Source organism: Protopterus annectens, chromosome 10.part0 (assembly GCF_019279795.1).
Source record: "Protopterus annectens isolate FY-2018-M chromosome 10.part0, PAN1.0, whole genome shotgun sequence".
NCBI classification, from domain to species: domain Eukaryota; kingdom Metazoa; phylum Chordata; order Ceratodontiformes; family Protopteridae; genus Protopterus; species Protopterus annectens.
In genome coordinates this window covers 1,171,916,927-1,171,940,303 of record NC_056744.1, presented here as the reverse complement: position 1 = coordinate 1,171,940,303, position 23,377 = coordinate 1,171,916,927, and the positions used below count along the sequence as shown (strand labels likewise).

Genomic DNA, 23,377 nt, shown 5'->3' with positions numbered 1-23,377 from the left:
ATTTTCTATAATGCTTTGTGGCTCATGTTTCTAGTGTTTTCAGCTACTTCAGTATTATGTTTGTACAATCCCCAATGCAACAGTCCTGCTACATTATTATTCCTTTTAGTATACAGTCCTCCTTCCATTAGTATATCACAACCAGCAGCAAAATGTGTGACTGTTTCCAATTCTGTTTTACAAAGCCTACATTTGTCCCTCTTGGTCAAGTTCTTTAGTATCATATTCCTGTTCCAGGTTCCTCCTGTGTCATCCGTTGCTATTTCATATGGGAACTCACTGGTCACACTCACTCCACAACATTGCCTGCATCAGAGTTGCCACAGTTTCCTGTTCTTTCCATTGCTGTGCAACTCCAACTGAACTTTTGTATTGGTTTCCTACAGAAGGCTCCCAATTATCTTCGTATAGCAACTGATCAGATGTTTCCCATTCCACTGGTTTCTCCTTAATTTGGGGATCCATTGCTCTATCCTTCTGTGGTGTTATCAGAGTTAGATTTTCTACACAAAATCCTTCACTTCACAGGTAATCCATAACCTCAGTTTCTGTTGCATCAACTTCTCCTTTAATAATCTTCTTTACTACTTTTTCTTATTTTTTTTTGTAATGTATAATTTTCCATATCCAAATGCCTTTACCAATATTTCTCTTCAGATGTATTTGGTGTTACTCTTTTTGTATTTATTAGCTTTGCTTTCTCATTTGCATAAATACTGCACCATATTAAAACGTTTTCTTTCCCATGTGCATATTTCTTCTTCAGCTGTCTCTTGCTCCTCCTGTTTCTCCTTACTTTGGGGAGCTGTGATGTCACCCATGTTAGAATTTCTACACTAAATCCTTCACTTGGCTGGTATTCCATAACTTCCTGTTCTATTTTTTTAAACTTCTTCTGTACTAATCTTCTGTTCTATGTTCCCTCTTTGTGATCTTATTTTTTTTGTATTGTGAAATTTTCCATCTCCGGATGCCTTTGCCTGTATTTCTCTTTGAATATCTTTAAGGTTGCTGTTTTTGTTTAAGGTGGCTTTCTCCTTTGCATAAACATTGTACCATATCAGATTTCCTTTTCTTTCCCATGTCCATATTTCTTTTTTAGATCTTTCAAAAATCTCTAGATTTAATATATCTATCCATCTCTATTAGGAGCATGACCAGGTCTGGCCCTCTTTAATTTCTCCAAGTCTTTTGGGTTTGTAATACCATGAGGGGAATGGACCCCATTCCTAAATCAAAGTACAGTTCAAGTTCATGAATTTAGTAGTGTTTCAGTCTTTGATGTCAGACAGAAGTGCTCTTTGCAGCACCTGCAATGTGCCTAGTAATGACTCCTTATGTAATTCATATGCGGTTACATGTATTGGTAGTATGTCTAAATACAATTGCAGATTATTTTTTATATGCCCCATTGCTCCTACTACTATTGGAACTGTCTGGGTATCTTTCTTCCACATTGCTCTTGTTTCTGCCTGCAAATTCTAATATTTTATGAATTTGTGTCTTTCTGTACGCAAGACACTGTAGTCACTGGGTGTGGCGATTTCAGTGAACAATGCTACTTTTATCTTCTTTTCATGGACCACTATATCTGGTTTTCTAGCATCTATCTTTTGAACTGTTGGTAATGGGTGATCCCATGTGATGTAGACTTCATCATTTTCAATGATGCTTTGTGGCTCATGTTTCCAGTGTTTTTCAGCCGCTTCAATACGGTAATAGTTGCACAATCCACTGCGCAGCAGTCTTGCGGCATTATTATGCCTTTCACTATACAGTCCTTCTGCCATTAGTATGTCACAACCAACAACGAGGTGTGCAACTGTTTCCAATTCGGTTTTACAAAACCTACATTTGTCTGTTTCTCCCACATGTTCAGTGGACTTTGTAAACCAGTATGTACATAGCCCACTATCTTGGGCCGCCAATATTAACCTTTCATCTCTTGGTTTGAATTCGCCTCTCCTCAACCATTCTTGCATTTGTTCCTGATCAACATGAGGTTCTTCCAGAAGTTAGGTACTGCATCTTTCTAGTTGAGTTTTTCTTAACTGTATTTCAATCTCTGATTGTTACTGCCAAAAAAAGCAATTACTAGAAAATGGAAATCAAAATCTAAACCAAGTATATTAGAAGCAGTGAATATAGTAATAGATATAAAACAAATGGAACTGAGACCTTTAGAAAAGAGTAGGAGCAAACTACATAGGAAAAATGGGAATCATGGGAACAATACATACAGGGGAGGAATGAGGTTTAAAAGAAGGCAGGGCTTAAATGAGATATGTAATGTCTGACTGAAAATGACTGGGTAGATTACAAGTGATGTATAATGTTTGTAACTGGGAGTGTGTCAGTATGGTTTGTGATGTAAAATGCTTGCAACTAGGATTGTGTCGGTGTGGTTTGTTTTCATTTTTATAAATGTATGATTGCTTATGTTGTAAGTGATGGCTTTAAGATGCTTCTTGTTTAAAAAAGGGGGCAGGCATTGAATAATTCAATATATGTGAAATATAATGTTTGTTAATGTTAATTTGTTAATACAGTTTGAATACTTTTGCATAAATGTAAATTTGCCTGTGTCACAAGTGATAATTAAATAAAGGTGTTAAAAAAAGAGAACATTATTAAATTATTAAAGCAGTAACAGCAACTAGGCCTAATGCTAAATTATTTTCAGTGCTTGATGCAAACCAGCGTTATTGGCAGATGAAGTTGGCAGAATAGAGTTACAAATTGTTCGTTTAATACATCCTTGGGTGATTTTATAGATTCTGGTTGCTACCTTGTGGGATCTCATCAGCACTGAGTGTTCCAGGGTGCTGTATCAAATATATAAGAGGGACTAGATAGAGGGAATGATGCATATTCCAGTCTGGGGTGCTACAGAGCAGGGATATGACAGATAACTTGTTCTTAGACATCAAAGGATTTGAACTCATGAGGGCCAACTGTCAGGTATGGTTCACTTCTTTAAAACACGTGAGACATATGTTCACGGAAAAATGGTCTTCAGCCAGATGCTGACAATTTAATGCTGTTGTGAATATGCAGAAATCTGCAGACAAGTCACGTCTAACGTGATTCTTGAGGTTGTAGTGGTATCTGTCAAAGTTTATCCTGGACTTGTCAGTGATCACAGTGCCAGTGAGAAAGCTCCTGGAGTTCAGCAGTAGGATGTTGGTTAGTAAATTAGTGCAAGAGATTTCAGTTGCTAAAGAGGCTAGTAACCACAGAATCACTCCTGAAGTACTGTGGCATGACAGTACACACATCATTACAAATGTTTTCTTTATTTGTTAATTAAGCAGATAGGTGGGTTGATTTTTGAACCTTTTATAGCTGTGAACCCAGTCCAGTGACAAAAACATTTATTTGTAGGATGAATATACCTATATTGTGAGCATATACATACCGATATATACTTAGTAATATATACAACAAATGTAAGTTAACATTTTTCATTATGCATTTTATGTCTTGAGGAGATGCAGTTTGTGATATTTATTTAATTATAGATGATAATTCTGAAAAGTTGTCTTAAACAAGATTAGAGTAGCCTCCTAATTTAAAGTGCTATTTGCAGTGAGACATTTTAAAAGGGAACATTTAAATGACAGATTTATTCAATTTTAACATATTCTATAGCAAGTACTGCTACATCATATGTTGCCTTATTTAGAAAGAGGATTAGAACATCATACCCATATGCAAATGCTACAGCGAGTCACTTTGCAGCAAATACTCACTTGACAGATTTGATATGTTTTGTCAGTTTCCATTATGACAAGTGCCACTGCTCCAGTGGTTGTCGACCATTAAATATTTCTCCTGCTGTTGAAATGTTCTGATCTGTAGCTTTGGTCAACTACCCATTGCCTGTGTAACAAGCTAATTTGTGTATTCATCCTGCAGATGCTGTTTAAGTTACAGTCACAGCTACCTTTAATGCAGGTCAGCAGGGTTTAGGAGCTGTTTTGTTACAGGAGAGCAGACCTGTTGCCTATGCATTTCGATCTGAGACAGCTACTTGGAAACCTTATGCACATGCATGCACACACAGACAGACGCACACTTATACCCCTACAGACACCCATTCATACAACACCTCCTACCCCCACATGTTCTTTAAACTTACCTGCACTGTGAGCACTTCCATAGGAGTGAGTGGGTGACTACCGTGTCTTTATGGGTTTGCTTTAAAATCCCAACACCTATATGATCGATGGTCATATATTCCAGATGAAAATAGCGAAATTTGAAAAACCCAAATGTCGACTTTTTCCCAGGGTAAGTAAACAGTTGCCCAACATTCCCTTTTCTCCACTGTAGTGTGATCCTGGAGTTGGTATATGTAGTTGGGGAAGTGGGGTGTGGAGGGCATAGTCCCCCACCTAGGTGGGTTTTACTTACTTTGGCATGAATTTCCACTTTGAATTGTAGCTTTCTGTGTTATATACAAGAGCCTTAACTTTGTGGCCTTAAAATATCCCTTCAGGTAATCCTATACCTCCTTGATCTATTCGGAGGTTCAACTTATCCCACTTTAATCTTTCCCTAGTCCCCTCCCAAATAAAATCCTTCAGCTGTTTATTAATTACTATGCACAGCTTCTCCTCTGGTTGATAAAATGTCTGACCTGTGTATAAAACTAAAGGGACTAAAAACATTTTTACTGCTTGCACCTTGCTTTCCATATCCACAGGTGAGAGCTTCTGGTTTCTCAGTTTTTGTATTATCTTTTGTTTAGTCTTTTCCCACATATCTTTATCTCCCATAACCAAATCCTTGTTAACCCATATTCCTACATATTTAATTTTATCATTTCCCCATAAATATTGGTGTTGCTGGACCAATTAATGTGTGGGTACATAATTTATAGCTATAACCTTTGTTTTATCTTCATTGATTTTTTTATCCTGAAACAAAAACAGAACTGTCAGAATATTCCACAACACCGAGATGTCCTTTTCTTGTTCCATCAGATACAGAATAGTATCATGTACAAATAAAGCCAGCTTTTCTTGAACACCAGACCAGTAATATCCTTGAATGTCTGACTCTCTTATTTCCTTTGCCAGTTCTAAATACAATGCAGATAGCAAAGGGGAAGAGGATACCCCTGCCTGGTTCCCCTGTTCAGACAAAACTTAATCAGAGAGGAGCCCTCCCACTTTAATTTTTGCCTCTGATCCTGTATATAACCTTCTAATTAACCTTATTATTGTGTCAGGAAATACAAATGCTTCCATTCCCCTATTCATAAAGTCCCAGCTTACTGTGTCAAATGCTTTCTCTGCATCAAGAACTACCAGTAGCAGCAGTATTTTCTTACATTCTGCTTCCTTCTGGATCATCAATGTTCTGTTATTGTTGTCAAATGTTTGCCTTCCCTCCACAAAACCACATTGGTCCATATCTATCAATTTTGGCATTGCTTTTGCCATTGTAGAAATAAACACTTTAAAGTGGACCTATATGAAGGTGGGCCTGGTGGAGTTTTATAGTTTTTAGATATTGCAGCCATCATATTTTTTCCAGGATGTTGCCCCCCCCCCCCTTTAAAAATATTGTTAAAACCTTCCAAATCTTTATCGCTTAATTCCCTCCTAACTTCCAAACTACCACAGGAAAACCAAATATCCCTGGCGACTTTCCTATAGATTAGTTAATGTCACCATTTTTATCTCATCTCCTGTCTTAACTATTAGTTGCTGAGCCTCATCTACCTCTAACCTTGGCATATTTAAGACTTCCATAAATGTTTCAATCTGTGCTTTTTCTTGATTCCCTCACTTCTGTGCTTTATACAAATTTTCATAACATTTCCAAAATATCTCTAATACCCTACAGGATCTCTTGTACTTAAGTTATTGTGGCAATTTTCGTTGTTCATAGAGTCATTATAAAAAAAAAAAAGGTTGCTAACAGCTGTTTTTCTAAACTCATGCATATTATCCAATTATGACTAATTTTAAAAGTATGAGGAATGTTTTATCTGCAGTTTCTTCTTGTGAGGAAAAACTGAGTTTCTTTTTATTGCACAGGTCACAACTCATTTTTGCAGTGTGTGTATGACTCTGTTGATACTTTTTCCAGGGCTATTGCCACTGGTAATATTTTGAGTAGGTTTGCATGGGTGCATTCTCAGAACTTCCTGGATAATGATAAAAATGAGATTTTAAATTCGCTCTTGGATAGAAATAGTGTCTGGCCCCTCTGCTGCAGAGGTGATCAAAAAGTGTGATGAAGGGGGCAAGCTGATGGGAATATTTTTCAGCCCCCCCCCCCCACCTTTCCAAAATTTCCAAGGGATTTTTTATCGTCTCATCCAGTTTTGTCAAAAAGCAGACTAAACAGTCTCAGCAAAATATGGGTAAACAGGCATTTAAGAAGTGTTGAGGGGTTCCAAAACGAAGTCTCAAATCTCCAAAAACCAAGGATACTCCAAGTCTGAATGACTGTTCAAGAGACCTTGTGACCCCCTGTCACCCTGGCTCCTTTTTTTTCTTTCAGAAAGTCTGAATATCCATTTTTCTCTTTGACAACGGATGGTTTCAGATACACGGGTTCTGAAAATCATGTATCAACATTACAGATGACAGTGGGAGTCTTTCCTCATCTCCAGATTTGACTGTTTTGTTTCCAGTGGTTGGTCATCACATGGTGCTCCAAAGAGTGATGTAGAACCAATTCCTCCTTCCCAGTTGGAGGAAGGTTTTTTTTATTCAAGGATGGTCCTAGTGCCTAAGAAAGAAAATGCTTGGAGACCAGTTCTGGATCATTCTTTCCTAAACCTGTTTGTGATAATGTCAGTTTACAGCTTGCTACCTTTTCATCTTCTTTCAAGTATTCTGGTAACACTAGATTTAAAATATGCTTATCATCACATCCCAATTCATCCAGACTTCAGACATTTCTTAAGGTTTTGTGTATGTGGATCACATTATCAGTTCTCTGCCTTATCCTTTGAACTATCCACTGCACAGAGGGTGTTCACAAAGTGTCTAGTTCCAGTTGTAGCTCATTTCAGGCTACAGGTTATCCAATTTTTTTCTTGTTTGGATGACTTGCTTTTCTTTGCAGAGTTGTTTTCAAAGTGTCAGGAATGACTGTCTTGGGTGAGAGATGTCTTACAGAAAGAGAAACTAGAGAACATTCAAAAGTCTATCTTGACTCCTTCACACAGGATTATGTTCCTGGGATGTCAACTAGGTATCTCAGTTCAAAGAGCTTTTCTTCCTCAGGAAAAGTAGATTTATATCTATTTATAAGGTTTTCCACTCAGACTTTGGTCAGTTCAAGGGAATGCCTTAGGATTTTGGGTCTCATGGCATCTATGATTCCCATGATACCTCTGGCAAGACTCCTCATGAGAAAGATACAGTGTTATCTGAAAGCTCTTTAGCCTTGGCACCAATACCCTTTATCTTTTCAAATCCCTGTGCTGGTGTTGTCAGAAGATAAATCATTTGGTGAAGACAACAGATATCTTTAAGGCTAGGTCTTCCCTTCTCTCTCCCTGTTCCAAAGCAGTCCGTCAGTACAGACACCTCAGTCAGTACAGACTTTGCTTGGTGAGCAGTTTCAGGAGGGCAAAAATTGCAGGGAGTGTGGGACTCCCATGGACAGATTCAAGCACATAAATATCAAGGAGATGCTTGCTCTGATCAAAGTATTCAACTCTCTGAATCATCTTTGGTCACCAGGACTTCTTCAAGTAGTTACAGACAGTACCACAGTCATGTATACATCAACAAACAAGGAGGAACCAGGTTGTTGTTCTTTTGCAGACTAGCCATGTTAGCTTGGGATATAGCTTCACAGCACAGTATGTCTACAAACATCCAACAGTCCGTCAGACCAAAACTGTGTGGCAAGCAAGCTGACCAGGGCAATGGTAGACCCTCACAAATCAAGACGAGATCAGTACGTCTTCCAGGATTTGCTCCATGTGTGGGTAGTTCAAGTAGACCTTTTTGCCTCCTCTCTGAACAATCAGCTGGCAAGATTGTGTTCCAGGACTCTGTGCAAGAAGGCCTATAGGACAGATGACTTTTCTTTTCCTTGGACAGGAATGTTCCTATATACTTTTCCACCCTTTCCACTAATACCCAGGGTACTTTTGAAGATTCAGGAGTCCCCCAAGACCATTGTGGTGACTCCCTTGTGGTTCAGGCCAGGGGCAATTACCACACTCTTCCTCACAGACTGGATCTACTCACGTAAGGTCAGAGTGTTTGATATATTCTGACCCCAGTCAACTTTATTTGACTGCCTGGATGATTGAGTCTTAATTACCTTTAGACACCTGTGCACAGAGGACTTGCAGCAGATACTAATGGAGGTAAGAAAGCCTTATACTAGAAAATCATATATTGGCAAATGTTAGAGGTTTTCTAGTTGGTGCCAACAACATAACCAGCACCCATTTCTTTTTCTTTGTTTTGTTTTCTGTTTGTAAAATGCCCAAGATTCAGGCATTTGAATCCAGTAAATAGGTAAGTAAGTAAATAAAATATATTACTTTAGTCTGTGTTTTCAATGTATGGGTTATGAGAACAAGTTGTCTGACAAATTTTTCTCTGGTTTTACAATATTTGTGTGAATTAATGTCCTACAGCCTTTCTTACTCTTCCATCAAAGTTCATTTATCGGCCATTTCAACATATCTGTCCATGGATCCTTCTCTTTCAATACATTTTAATGTTGCAATGTTTTTAAAGGGATTTTGCATAAGAGGCATCCAAGAAAACCAGTGAGCCCCTCCTTTGGATCTTAATTTTGTGTTAAGAGAAGCTAATGCTTGCTACACTTGAACCAGCTAACCAGGCTGACGACATTCTTACTAGGGAAAACAGTTTTACTGATTGCTCTGACCTCTGCAACAAGCTCTTACGGTGAGTCATCCCTACCGCATTTTCCACAGGGATAGGGTTTCTTTGAGAATTAATCCTTTTATGCCTAAAGTGGTATCCAAGTTTACTTTAAGCCAAACTGTCAATCTCCCCATTTTCTTTCCTGAACCTAAAAATGAGGGAGAAAGGATACCTCCATACCCTGGATGTTCACAGATAATTTGGGTATTATCTTGACAGACTTAATCTTTCAGATCTTTGGATCAGTTATTTATTTTTCATGAAGGTAAGAAGAAGAAACCTTTTATCACTGCAGACTGTTTTCAGATGGTTGTCTAAAGCTTTTACCTTTTGTTATACTCATCACAACAGAACTATTCTAGGAAGGATCAAGGAGAACTTTACCAGGGTCTTTGCTTCATCTATGTTTTTTTGGAAAGAGTTGGATTGTAGAAGTATGCTAGAAGCAGCAACTTGGTCTTCTGTACATACTTTTAGAACAGACTATAACCTTGATTCCTTCTAGGTCTAGATCAAGCTTTGCTAAGACCATTCTCCAGAGGGTCCTAGACTCTTCTCCTTCCACCTCCCAGAATTTGTAAGCTATGGTAATCTACTCGTATAGCTTAGGCTACTGCTGCAGTGACCAACCTGAAAAACAGTATACATTAAACTCTCAGTTAACCGGAACTCAAGCAACCAGAACTCTCAAGCAACCAGGAAAAAAATGGAAGAAATACAGTACAATTTTTATGTATTGCAGTTTCTGCTTTCCCCTCACAGAAACATACTTTACGTTTTTTTAGAGTTTTAAAAAGGAAGATGGGAGTAAATTCCCTCTCTCCCCAACCTAAGAATAAGTCAAACCAAACAAATAGTATAGGGTACAATATTAGTCAGGCCTATTTTTTAATAGTAACTCTCACGCAACCAGAAACTACAGATGTTAAGTTGTCAATCTCGCCTTCATTCTTGCTTGATTGGTTCGGAGCCGATCCTCTGCTCCGACTCGGCACTTGCTAAGCTCGAGAGTCACTTTTACCAGCTCGAGGCAGACCCATATCCCATGATGCAAGGTGGTAAGTACCCAGATCTCGTTTGCCGCTTCGCTGATGAGGTCCTCCTTTTACCAGCTCCCGGTAAGTGAATTATTACTTTACTATTTTAGCCCCTTTTTACTAAAAAACCTTAAATTATTAGTTTTAACTTAATTTTAATTCCTTTCTAACAGAAAATTTCCCTGTCTCCTCTAAACTTTTAGTCAGACTAAAATCCATCCCATCCCCCCCCTGTTAGGGTGTGTGTGTGTGTCTGTTAGTGATACCTTTTGGTATATCTAATTTTATTTCTTGGACTGGTGTGTGTGTGTGTGTGTTTTACACCATGTCTAAAGAAAGGGTCTCAGGCTTTAAGAAGTGTGACTCATGCTGTCAGAAGATGTCTCTGACAGACGGTCACACTTCTTGCCTGTACTGTCTGGGGCCTCTTCACCTGCAGGACTCCTGTGCTATATGTCATTCTTTTAGCCAGAGAGTCCTGCAGGAAAGAAGAAATAAACTGATATTGAGGGGCCTTCTTAAGCCGGAGGGCTCTCCGGCTAAGTCGGCCCCATCTAAGACTTCTAAGTCTTCCAAGGCCCAGGCTTCTGTGTCCAAGCCTGTGGCCTCGGCTCCGACTCATTCAGAGTCGAGATCGGCTCCGGCTGGAGCCGATTCTGGGTTAACTAAACCTTCGGCACCGATGGCTATCGGTGCCGACTCTGGTTCGACCACTTCGGTGTCGGCTCCGATCGGTTCCGACCACCATGTGGCCCAGGCATCGGTGTCGGCTCCGATCGGCTCCGACACCCTTACATTTATGGCCGTATCTGCTCCGGCTGGAGCCGATACATCGAAGCTACCTGTCGGAGCCGATAAGTTGTCGGCTCCGACAGTTTCAGTAGTTTCATCGGCTCCGATGGTTCCTTCGAGGAAGAGGTCTAGGTCCCCTTCCTTGGAGCCGATACTTTCGGCTCGGCCGCCTCTCCTCTCGGAGCGGAGCCATCGGAGCCGATCTTCAAGGTCATCCAGGCTTTCTGACCATGATTTGGAGAGAGTGGTCAGTAGACTACTAAAGTCACAGGCACTGGCCCAAATGCTACATAGTCCATCTCAGCAGACGACTATTAGTCCACACCCCATTGCAGTTCCTCCTTGACTCTACCCCAGAGTTTGGAGTTGGAGTCTTTGGGAATAGTTTCTGCTACGGCTGAGGGACAGATACCCCTTCTGCTCCTTCAGCCTCTACTCTTATCTCCTCTTGAGACCTTCCTTAGAGGGATTCGGTGGCGGGCTTCCCTGGTCTCCTCCGAGGGGTGAGTGGCATCGGACCCTTGTCTGACCCGCTCTTCCCCTTGGAGCCTCGGCCTTGGTGAGTTCGGCTCCGACATCTGCCTCGGAGCCTTCCTTTCGGTGGGTCCTGGGTTCCTAGCTCTTGGGCGGGTTCTCTCGGACCTCCCTGGGAGGGAGCCTCGAGGTGATGAAGAGTGTGCTGGCCTCTGGACTCAGCCAGCAGTCTGTTCCCTTAGCTCCTCCCTCTATAGTGCCTGTTGACATCTCTGCCACTTCTCTTGCTCCCGGACCCAGAGATCCTCCGCCTCAGGTTTCCCCACTGGGAATATCCCCCTCTTCTGAGGATTCTCCTGACTTGTTGGGTGATCCTCCGCGGAAGAGTACTTGTAAGAGGAAACACGTAGACTCCCCCGAGTCTATCACTTCGGATACTGACTTAGATGAGTCAGAGGGATCCCCAAGATCCCCCTCTGAGGATGTCTCCTTCTCAGACATCCTAGAACTCCTTAGACAGAGGGGAAACTGGCCCACCAACAATCCCTCTGAGGATGAGTCAGTATACCTGGAGGCGTTTGGATCTCGGCCCTCCACCTCCTGGGTGTCTCCGCCTTTCGACCCCCTTATGCAGGTTATTGCTCGAAATGCATGGACTGCTCCTGACTCTGTAGAGCCTGTCCCTAGGAGGCCTTCTAAATTTATTACTGCCCCGTCGGACAAGCAATTCCTTACAAAAGGTGTCCCCGCTGGTGCCATGGTGGTGGCGGGTGCCACCAAGAGGGAACTTGCAGGTCCTTCCGTACCTGTCCATCCTCCTAATAAGGACTCTAGGACCATGGATAGATATGGTAAGCGGATGTTTTCTTCAGCGACCTTTGCTATGCGTTCGCTGAACTATCTTTGTCACTTCACCAGACTCCAAAGGGATATCCTTAAGGAGCTAGGTGAAGTTGTGCAGGATCCTACAGCTGCGGGGCTCGGGAAAAATTGCTTCGCAGCTAGGAACCCTTAACTCCATTGCAAACTCCCCATGCGGCTTATATCATATGCTGCTGATGGAGCAGTAGGGCCGCAGGTACAGGTGTGGCTCTTAGACGCCAAGCCTGGATGCGACTATGTAATTTTGCAGATCCCTTTAAGGCGTCCTTCACAAACTCTCCCTTTGATGGGTCAGCTCTGTTTGGCCCTCAAGTGAAGGAAACGTTGACCAGGTGTGAGCAGGACGGCAAAACTCTTTCTGCCGTAGGAGTCCGTTTTTCCACCCCTTCTAGACCTTATCCCAAAGGACAGAAGGGTGGCAAAATGTGGTTCTGCAAATCCCAAGGAGTCACGCCAGATTCACGTGGTCAGTTTACCCCTAGAGGCAGAGGGGGTAACAACAACAGACGCCGCTCTAGAGGCAGAGGGGGTCCACAAAACCAGGGAAACAGAGAGTCTCTCTCTGACAAGCCTTTTCAGCATCCCTGAGATGTTGCCCGGCTGTCCCTCCTTGGAGGCAGTCGGGGGAAGACTATCACTGTACCCAGAAGCCTGGCGTTCTCTCACTCAAGACAGATGGGTACAGTCGATCATATCCGAGGGTTACAAAATTCCTTTCGAGGAAAGTCCTTTCTATCCCTCAAATTCCCTTCCAGACGTACCACCGGTCTAAGGGAAATTGCAGAGTTGGAAGTCTCAAAACTACTGCAAAAGAGCCATTCAGCCAGTTACAACAGACCATTCAGAGCCCGGAATCTACTCAAGGTTCTTTTGGTCCCCAAAAAGACGGGAGACTGGAGACCAATATTGGATCTCAGCAGACTCAACAAGTCTGTGAGGAAGACAAGATTCCGAATGGTCACTCTTCAGTCGATTCTGCCCTTCTTGCAGAAGGACAACTGGATGTGCTCAATAGATCTTCAGGATGCGTACTATCACATAAAAATTCACAGACGCTCCAGGAGATTTCTCCGCTTTCGGCTGGGGTCCAGTCATTTCCATTTCAGAGCCCTGCCCTTTGGTCTCACCACAGCCCCCAGAGTGTTCACCAAATGCATTTCAGTGGTCACGGCTCACCTGAGACGTCAAGGATTCCAGGTGTTTCCGTATCTCGACGACTGGCTCCTGTCAGCCACCACCAGGCATCAGCTTGTTCAAGCCAGGGATTACACAATAAATCTTTGTTCTCATTTGTGCATCTCGATCAACTTCGAAAAGTCATCCTTATTGCCCTGCCAGTCTATTACTTTCATAGGCGCAAACTTAAACACTGTTCGGATGTCAGCTACCCTTACGGACCAAAGAGTTTCAGACATTCAAAGTCATGTCAGGATCATTCTAGCCAACAAGAAGGTACAGGCCAGAATGGTTCTAAAAGTATTAGGTCTCATGGCTGCGGCCATTACTCTTCTTCCCCTGGCTCGCTTCTACATGCGCCTTCTTCAGTGGATGTTGTTCACTCAGTGGTCTTACCAACAACTTCCAATCGTCACCAAATTCTGGTGACACAGATTTGCAAAATCATCTTGCTTGGTGGATCACTTCTCCCCAGATTCACCAAGGCAGACACTTTGTACCCCATCCCGGTAGCCACTGTCACCACGGATGCCTCCCTGATCGGGTGGGGGCAGTATCAGGGCAGGATGGTTCATGGGACGGGGCAACCGGTCGAGTACCACCTGCACATAAATGTCCTAGAGATGAGAGCAGTGCTTTTATCGTTGCAAGCCCTCAACGACTCTCTTCCTGTAGGGACGATTGCAGTCCACACAGACAACATGTCTGTAGTTTGGTATATCAACAAACAGGGCGGAACCAAGTCCTACCCCTTGTGTCGAAGCGCTCAGACTGTGGCAATGGGCGATCTCCTCTCATCGGTTTCTGGTAGCAACGCACATCCCTGGGAAAACCAACATTTTAGCGGACAGATTGAGCAGAGCTATTCTCATGCCTCACGAGTGGTCTCTCAAGCAATCTATAGTGGAGGAGATTTTTCTGGAATGGGGTCGCCCATGTTGCGATCTTTTTGCTACTCCCCAAAACAGCAAATGCCCAGACTTCTTCTCTCTCTTCCCTCTGTCAGGCCATCCCCCCAGAGACGCTCTGACCCAGGATTGGCCCCAGGGACTTCTTTATGCCTTTCCTCCTTTTCCTCTAATCCCTCAGGTTATCCAGAAAGCTACCGTTTGAGAGCCAAAATGATTCTCATTGCTCCTTATTGGCCTCGACAAATTTGGTTTCCGTTCCTCCATCGTCACCTTTTGGTGCAGCCATGGCATCTGGACCCAGTGCCAGATCTTCTGGTTCACCAATCCGGTCAGCTGCACCGGTCTATCCCTTCTCTCAACCTCTCAGCATGGTTGCTCCACTTCCTTCCTTAGCCAGGCTTCCTTTGATCTCTAACCCTGTTAGAGACATCATAGTAGCTTCTTTAAAATCCTCTACCAGGAGGATTTATACAAGCAAATGGAAGCATTTCTCTTATTGGGCTAAAGCCAAGAATATCGATCCCTTCACTGCCCCAGTTCAGGCAGTTTTGGACTTCTTAGTGGAGATTTTTCATGCAGGCTCCTCTTCTTCCACAGTTAGAGTTCAACTGGCTGCTATCTCGAACTTTCATGTCGGGATCGCAGATCACAATATCATGTTCCATAGGCTTTGTAAAGCCTTCTTGAAAGGAATTTCCCTGCTAAAGCCTCCAATCAGGAATCCTCCTCCTCAATGGGATCTAAATTTAGTGCTGACATCCTTGATTCTTCCCCACTTCGAGCCAGCTGTTTCTTGCTCCCTAAAATTTCTTTCTTGGAAAACATTATTCCTAGTAGCTATTACATCGGCCAGGAGGGTGTCTGAACTTCAAGCTCTTCGGTTCGACCCCTATTTGGTCTTTCACAAGGACAGAGTATCATTGAGAACTAATCCGACCTTTTTGCCTAAGGTCGCCTCAAAGGCTAATTTGAATCGATCCATTGAACTCCCTGTATTTTTTCCAAACTATTCAAACAGATCGGAACAAAAATTACATTATCTTGATGTCCACCGCCAACTCAGATATTATTTGGACAGAACTAAACAATTCAGGAAATCCGATCAACTCTTTGTTTCCTATGCAGATAACAGGAAAGGCCTTCCTGTTTCTAAAGTGACCTTATCTAGATGGCTGTCTTCTGTCATCTCTGAAATTTATCTGCTCGGGAAAACAGCTGTGCTCAAAACCTAAAGCACATTCAACTAGGAGCTTAGCTACTTCTACAGCCTTTCAAGCTAGACTTCCTTTAGACACTATTTGTGCAGCGGCCACTTGGGCCATTCCTCATACTTTTGTTTCCCATTACAAATTGGACTTGGCCTCCAGGGACAGAGCCAGTTTTGGCTCTACAGTCCTCAAGAGTCTGTTCCGTTGAGCCACCCAGGATAGAGGTGCTAGGGACGAGTCCCATCAAGCAAGAATGAAGGCGAGATTGACAACTTAACATTAAGAAGTTATGTACCTACCATAACGTTCCATGTTAGTTGTCTTCTCTCGCCTTCTTTCTTGCGACCCTCCCTCCTTCCCCCAGGCCTGGACAGACCTTTCTACAAGAGATTGTTATGCTGAAGACCATTCAGAACTGGTCCTTCTTTCATCCTGTAGGCTTTCTTTCTTCCTTTGGGAAGTATTTATGCTTGGTGCTATTGCCCTTTGTCATCAAACGAGATCTGGGTACTTACCGCCTTGCATCATGGGATATGGGGCTGCCTCGAGCTGGTAAAAGTGACTCTCGAGCTTAGCAAGTGCCGAGTCGGAGCCGAGGATTGGCTCCGAACCCATCAAGCAAGAAAGAAGGCGAGAGAAGGCAACTAACATGGAACGTTATGGTAGGTACATAACTTCTTATTATCTGGCATCTACCAATCCCCATGGGTGCCGTTTAAGTGAGAGTTTATTGTAGTTGTGTAAGTAAACTTACCATTAACAGTCGTCTTCTTCTTTCGGCTTTTCCCAGTTAGGGGTCGCCAGAGCAGATTATCTGTCCGCTCATGATTGGCAGTGGAGTTTTACAGTGTCGAGTTGCCAACCCGGCGCCCAACCTTCCACAGAAGGCACACACACACTCACGCCTAGGGCCAATTTAGAGTGTCCAATCCACCTACTGCATGTCTTTTGGATGTGGGAGGAAACTGGAGCACCCGGAGGAAACTCGCGCAACCTCGAATGATCACTGCTGCAGTAGCTGCTGCCTCACTCCATTCCCCTTGTTTCTTATTGTGTTGTTTTTGCAAGGGTGTAGATTTTTAGAGTTTGGCCTTCCCTCTCTCTATTTGCATGAAATCTCTGAAGGGCTTGGCACCTAAACCTGTCTTTAGTCAGCTCATCTTGAGCCGACTAGTGGTTTGGGCATGTAGAAGATACCCTGAATCTTTGAAAGTTTGTTGTTATAGCCTTGCAGGACCTAACCCATATATAGCTTGGGCTACTGCAGCAGTAATCATTCAGACATCTACTGTTATAGTTAGTTTACTCATGGAACTGTACGTTTCCAGGACAATGAGAGTTTTGGAATTTCTTTGATCTGTCTGTAGTTAAGTCCAGCCCTTGCCTTAGCTGTTTATCTTACTACAGTACATTATCTGTTTGATTAAAAACACCTCCAGAAAGAGGAGGGAATTTCAGAGATCACTTTCTTTATGTCCAGTAAGGTTATTGCTCCTTATTGACCTCTTGACACCTTAATGTCCAAGAAGCAGAATGGTATATATTTCCTGTATCAGCTTAGAGTTTGTATTGGTTGATTGCACCTTTTGTTCTGTGCTGAAGACAGGTACTCAGTTTAGATTTGAGATCAAGTTTTAGCAGATTGGGCATTGTCTTTCAGGCTCATGTTGCATGTTTGATTCCGAACATTCCAGCGAAACTCTTTGTTAGGAAAACAAACCTTAAAGCATGCCATTTATTGAAGCCAGGGCACATCTTTTAAATGGTATGGCTTCTTGCCCTCTATTTTCAGTATTTTTTTACATGCCATTACATGATATGCCAGAAGATAGCAAGATTAATACATAGCAATATATGAAGGCAGAATTAATAAATGCAACCAAGACACATAGCTGCCACCAGCAAACCCTGTGGTCCTTCAGGACCTCAACTACAGCAAGTTGTCTCATTTTGATGTTTTGTTACTTGTTTGTCAAGCCAACAAAAGCTACTATAGCAATCTTGTGCACTTAATAAACCAGATTATTAGTAATAACTCTCATATATATCTCCTTTAAAATTCAAAGATATGTCTGGTTATAGTAACCTTGTTTTTTCAAGTAACAGTCTTCACAAACTCATCTAATGTTTTACTACAGATAGTTTCACTGACTTGGTTAACCTTGCTGGTGGGCATTCTCTCCACTAAAACTAACATCATAGCCATCTTTAGGCACTTGGTGGCTTGAGGAGGTCCCCCTGATAATAATTACCAAATAAAGGAGACACCAGTGACAATATACGACTAAATAATCCAACACCAACACTGTAGGAAACGAAAACAATCACCAGATGTCCAACCTTGAAGTAAAACTGCTTATTGCTAAAAAGAAATGCAAAACACTTAACAAATCACCACGTTTTTCATCTCATAGTACAGACTTTATCAGACAAACACTACAATTTCAAACATCCCTATATTTACTCTCATTATATTTAAATTATGCAGTAGAACCACTAAAATGTCCAAACTCATTAATATGTAATTATCTCATTTCAAATACTTCTTGCACAGTTGGAATCAATAAATATATTTTTCCTTCTTATAATGAATAATTGTTAAAAACAATTATACCAAAAGGAATAAAAATATATAGCTTCCAAATTAAATGCTACATAAAACTTTTTTATACCATTCTATAGATGATGGTGCCACCAAGTGGTCAAATGTGCAAATCAAGCAAGCAAGTCATGTCTAACTAAATATATTATACTGGCAAGGCTGAATGCCTAAAACTGATTGCAGTGTATACTACACCCTGGGTATCACACAAGTACTGTGGTTCCTACCCATAATGTAGTATAATGTTTTTACATTGCAATCTGTGAGATATGTAATGGATTCTACGTTGGTAAGACAGAGAGAAAAGTAAGAAGGAGGGTTTATGAACACATGAACGCTATTAGAAATAAGAAAGAAAGTAATGCCTTGTTCAGACATAGTATAGTTTGCCTTTTGGCGAAATATAAGTTTTTTGTTTTAGAAGAGGTGCAGAAAGATGAAAGGGGTGGTATGTGGGAAACCAAGATTGAATATCGTGAATTATATTAGCAAATAATATTGGAAGCCAATAAACATCCAGGAATAAATTATGGTATTTCCCTTGCACCCATTTTAAAAATGAGGGCAGCTAGACTATAAATCAATAAATTAATATATTCATGTATACATTTCAAAGTGTTTGTTTGATAAAAATGTGTTTTAATGAATTTTTATTGAATGAATTTATGTAATTTCATTTATTCCACATCTTTTTATATAATATATATATATTTTAAAATTAATTTATGATCAGTTTTAGGCATTCAGCCTTGCCAGTATAATATATTTAATTAGACATGACTTGCTTGCTTGATTTGCACATTTGATCACTTGGTGGCACCATCAACTATGGAATGTTATAAAAAAGTTATATGTAGCATTTAATTTGGAAGCTATATATTTTTATTATTTTTGGCATAATTGTTTTTAACAACTCTTAATTATAATAAGGAAAAATTTATTTATTGATTCCAACTGTGCAAGAAGTTGAATAAAATTGGGTTCCTAGAAATAAATATGGTGTTTAGTATCGGAACCGGCATTTGAAATGAGATAATTACATATTAATGAGTTTGGACATTTTAGTGGTTCTGTTGTATAATTTAAATATAATGAGAGTATATATAGGGATGTTTGAAATTGTAGTGTTTGTCTAATGAAGTCTGTATTATGAGATGAAAAATGCGGTGATTCGTTAAGCATTTTGCGTTGTTTTTTAGCAATAAACAGTTTTACTTCAAGGTTGGAAAACCGGTGATTGTTTTTGTTTCCTACAGTGCTGGTGTTGGATTATTTACCCTGATAATAATTGACTGGGGGCATAAAAGATGCTACTGGTTGGGAAAAATGAGGAGGAAAAAAGACAAATTTCGAGTTATGTACTTTATCAAAAACAGGGTTGTCATGGGATCCTGAGTTGAAGAAGTTAAAGCCAGTAATCATTGAATGAACCTGAGCAAGGTAAGCGGTAGTTAATAAGCAGCTGTTGAATTTTAAGAAGAGATGATGCTGCTGATCTTCAGGGATGGTTTTCTCTTGCAGGGAGTGGGAGTTTTAAACATACTTGCTGTACACCAGATAGTATAACTCAACTTCTTTGCTTAAGAAGTCTGAGTAAAGCCAAAAATAGCAGAATAAAGGCTCAAGATCATAAATGCTTTAAATGTTACTCTATTACCTTTTTAAGTCAATCAAAATAACATATTTTGCATCAACATGCATTTCTGAATGAAAAAGGTATAAATTCTGATGTCTGGATTTATTGTAATCTTGAATGATTTACCAGTAAGTCAAATTTTTTACTAGGGGCAGAGCAAAATTATGAGGCAAAATCAGGGATATTCTGTGAAATCAAGGACAGTGACAGGCAAGTATTACTCCTCAATGAGGTAAATAAAAGTGACTTACCTGTTCTGTGTGACAACTGCTAAACAAGTCATTGGTCTGATGTGGTAGTACTAATGCACAGTGTACTGGTATTTGCTGAAGTTAATGCAAAGCTAGCTTTGCTATTGTGTGTGTGTGTGTGTGTGTGTGTGTGTGTGTGTGTGTGTGTGTGCGCGTGTGTGCGCGCGCGCTCACTTTGCAGTGGAAGACTAACAAGCTGGATGTAGTTTATTTCACTTGATAACACAAACATCATCAGCATCGCCATTGCGGTTGTGTGTTGGGGGGCATCTGATTGCAGTGTTTTTAAGAACAACAATCTGGCCATATTTTCTTTCACTTACCATTACAAACAAATGTTACGCGATTGGTGGCTGTCTTTTTGACATTTAGCGCAAGGAGGATGTGTATGAATGGATCAGCTCATTGTCCATGTGGCACAATGAGTAGCATTGCCATTTTATAGTGCTTTGCTCCGAGTTCTTGGCTGTGGCGTTTCTATGCAGTCTCCATGCCCCTTCCCAATCTGTATGGGAGTCTACCCATGGGCTCTGTTTTCTTCCAGCACCTCAAACAGCAGGTGAAGTGGAATTCCTCCAGGTTCCCTGAAGGTGGGCAGTATTCCTATATATAATTTGTGTATCTTTACAAACAATTGTCTTGTTAGTTTATTGCAAGCTACTGCTTTGTCAGCTTTGAACATTGAGTCTTGGGCTTCAAGACTGAAATTCTTTTTTTACTCAAGATTTTTGTTCAAGCTACCATTGGATTTCAAGGTTGAGATAATGTTCAAAAATGCACCTCAGAGTATCTGTAACCCTATGGCTTTTGGGGCCTAAATGGTTAGTACTTTTCTGTCGTGGCCAGTTGAGGTGTGTTGAAAGGATGCAAGGAAAACCAAAGTTGAGCAGCTACACCATTTTTTAATTCATTTTAATTTCTGTTCAAGCCATCTATGGATAAAAAAGTTGTGTAAAAAGAAGAAACAAAACTTTAAAATGCTCTTCAGAGCATATTGAAAGTCATGGCTTCTTGAAAAGTTGAAGAATAAGGCAACATGAGAAAAGGAATAAAAAAATAATGTGCATGGTGTGGGCAAACTGGGTTGGGGGCAAACAGAGGTGAGCACTGGAGGATATGTGTGTGAGGGGGGGGGTGAAACAGTAGGCAGAGCTTAGCACTCCATTTCACCCAAGTCCAGCCCTTCATGTAGAGTTGTTGTAATGTATCATCATTGCAACTAAATGTCAGTAACTGTGAATGCCCCTCAGTAGGTTGAGCTAACATAGTGTGGTACTTAGGCCTGTTAGTATGTAAGAGCATTGTAGCTACACTTCATTTTGTGTGTACTACTCCTAAAACTCCAGCATGGACTCAAAGGTTACTTAGGAAAGGGGGTCAGTGACAGGGTGATACTTATACTGGAAGTGTCCAGGGGACCTCCAACTTGACATTTGCTGGGGGCTCCCCAAAATGCTAACACAATAGTAAAGGCACTATGCATATAATGATCAATGACATCAGCAATAATAGATATAATGACAGTAACATTAATGATAACCATGGCTAACAATGTCAGTAATGCATACATTTGTTTTGCTTTACTTTTGAAAAGGTTATTCCTATACAGCCAGCTCTTGGAATTAGTGCAGAGCAGACAACTGAAATAGGAACTGTTTTACGACATAAGTGCTAGGAATTTATCTGCTTTGAAGGAAGGAGAGAGTAGAAATTTCTCAAGATTCTGATGTATTTCATAAGTTCCTGCTGCACTGTAGTTGGTTATTCCAATCAACCTAGATTGTTTATTACTCAAGGAGGTAACATGCATATTTATAGACAAAACTGCAAACATCTCCACACATTACCAGAATTGCCACCCAGTCAAGCAGCTCTTGAAACAAATCAGAGACTTAGCGAAGTTGGTTAAAGCTGCTTCCTGTAGTCTGTCCATTCCTGAATTAAGTCCAGACAGGCTGAGTCCAACAGTAGGATGACTTGACACTTCAAACACTGTTGTTCTTAGTGGCCAAAAACAGTTGCAAGATAGCCAGTGACTGTAGATTTTCTCATTGCAGCTACCTCATGAAAAAGGTGTTCAGATATGGCAACTGTGTATAGTTCGTCAAAGGGTTTAATGTGCATCGTTTTATTCTTCTGTGTATGCACATGACTCATAATATAGCACTGTAGTTGTTTAAGCAGCATGTATAATTGTATAAGTAGTTAAAATGGAAACAAGCTTCAGAAAAGAGAGATCTCTCCTATCATACAACTGATTAATGTTCTATGAATTTAAAATAGCATGGGGTGAGGGTCATGTGACAGTAGGCTGAGTCTTATCTAAAGTGTTGACATGATAGCGTTTTCTATGACTGTTTACGGAGCTATTCCAAACTGTGCATTTTTAATGATCTTCAAGTAGGTCTGACACTTGGTATCACATGTTTGCATATTCCTGTGTAGTCCAGCAGCTCCGATAGAAGTATATATCTTCATGAGGATCAAATAATATGAAAAATATGCTTTATAAATCTTTGATCATAGAAATTGTCAGTGTCTAAAGTTTATTTCCATGTAGCCATTCTGTGTCTTTATAATATTGTACCCCATTTGAATAAGTAAAATAATGCATTATTAAACCTTCTTAATTCATTTTTCTTTCTTTTTAGAAAATATATGGAGTGTGTATCCATCCCCGCTATGGAGGCTGGTTTGCAATGCGGGGAGTTCTGATATTTCCAGACATTTTAGTGCCATCTCTACAGCAGAAGGACCCTGTGGACTGCTTGTCTTCAGATAATAAGATTATTCAGGTCCTGGAAAACTTTAATTTCCATTGGCAGGACTGGACCTACAGAGATATCATTGACGTAGAGGAAAGGTACTCTGAAGAGCAGAAAAAATATTTTTCTACACCTCCTAAGGAAAGATTGCCATTACTGGAACAGATGGTGGATTTAAGAGTGCCCTTCCTACTGAAGATAATGACCAGCAAGTAGCATCTGTAGTTTTGAAAGTTGCTACAACATGATGTAGAAACTAAAAACAATTGCTGAAAATTAGAATAAGAAAACAGCAGAACATTTTACTTCTGAAAAATGGTACTATTGACAGTAGTCATGCAAGATGTAAAAATTGTGTTAACTGTCATTTTTTAATGTACAATGTTTCATCATCACCTTTAACTGCCAAAGATTTTGTCTAACGTCTATGTTAAGTTGTCAATCTCGCCTTCATTCTTGCTGGATGGGTCCGGAGCCGATCCTCGGCTCCGACTCGGCACTTGCTTTAGCTTGAGAACTCCTTTTACCAGCTCGAGGCAATCCTATATCCCATGATGCAAGGCGGAACTACCTCAGATCTCGTTTGCCGCTTTGCAAAGAGGTCTCCTTTTTTGCCAGCTGAGGTAAGTGAGTTTCAAACAGTTTTAGTCAGGGTTATCTTCGACTTCCTCCAAGAAGAGATCTCGGTCCCCGTCTTTGGAATCGATCCACTCGACTTCGGGGTCTCCTCTTTTGTTGGAGCGGAGTCATCGGAGCCGATC

At 41.0% G+C, this 23,377-nt stretch overlaps 1 protein-coding gene across 1 annotated transcript in view; it reads left to right on the top strand.

Moving 5' to 3' along the window:
* MMACHC (metabolism of cobalamin associated C) overlaps nt 1-23,103 on the top strand; it is a 167,060-nt gene extending 143,957 nt beyond the window's left edge. The window contains exon 4 of the mRNA XM_044085918.1: nt 22,503-23,103. Coding sequence (XP_043941853.1) covers nt 22,503-22,832 — 330 coding nt within the window. The 3' untranslated portion in view covers nt 22,833-23,103. The remainder of the gene's footprint in view (nt 1-22,502) is intronic.
* Nucleotides 23,104-23,377: the final 274 nt, after the last annotated feature.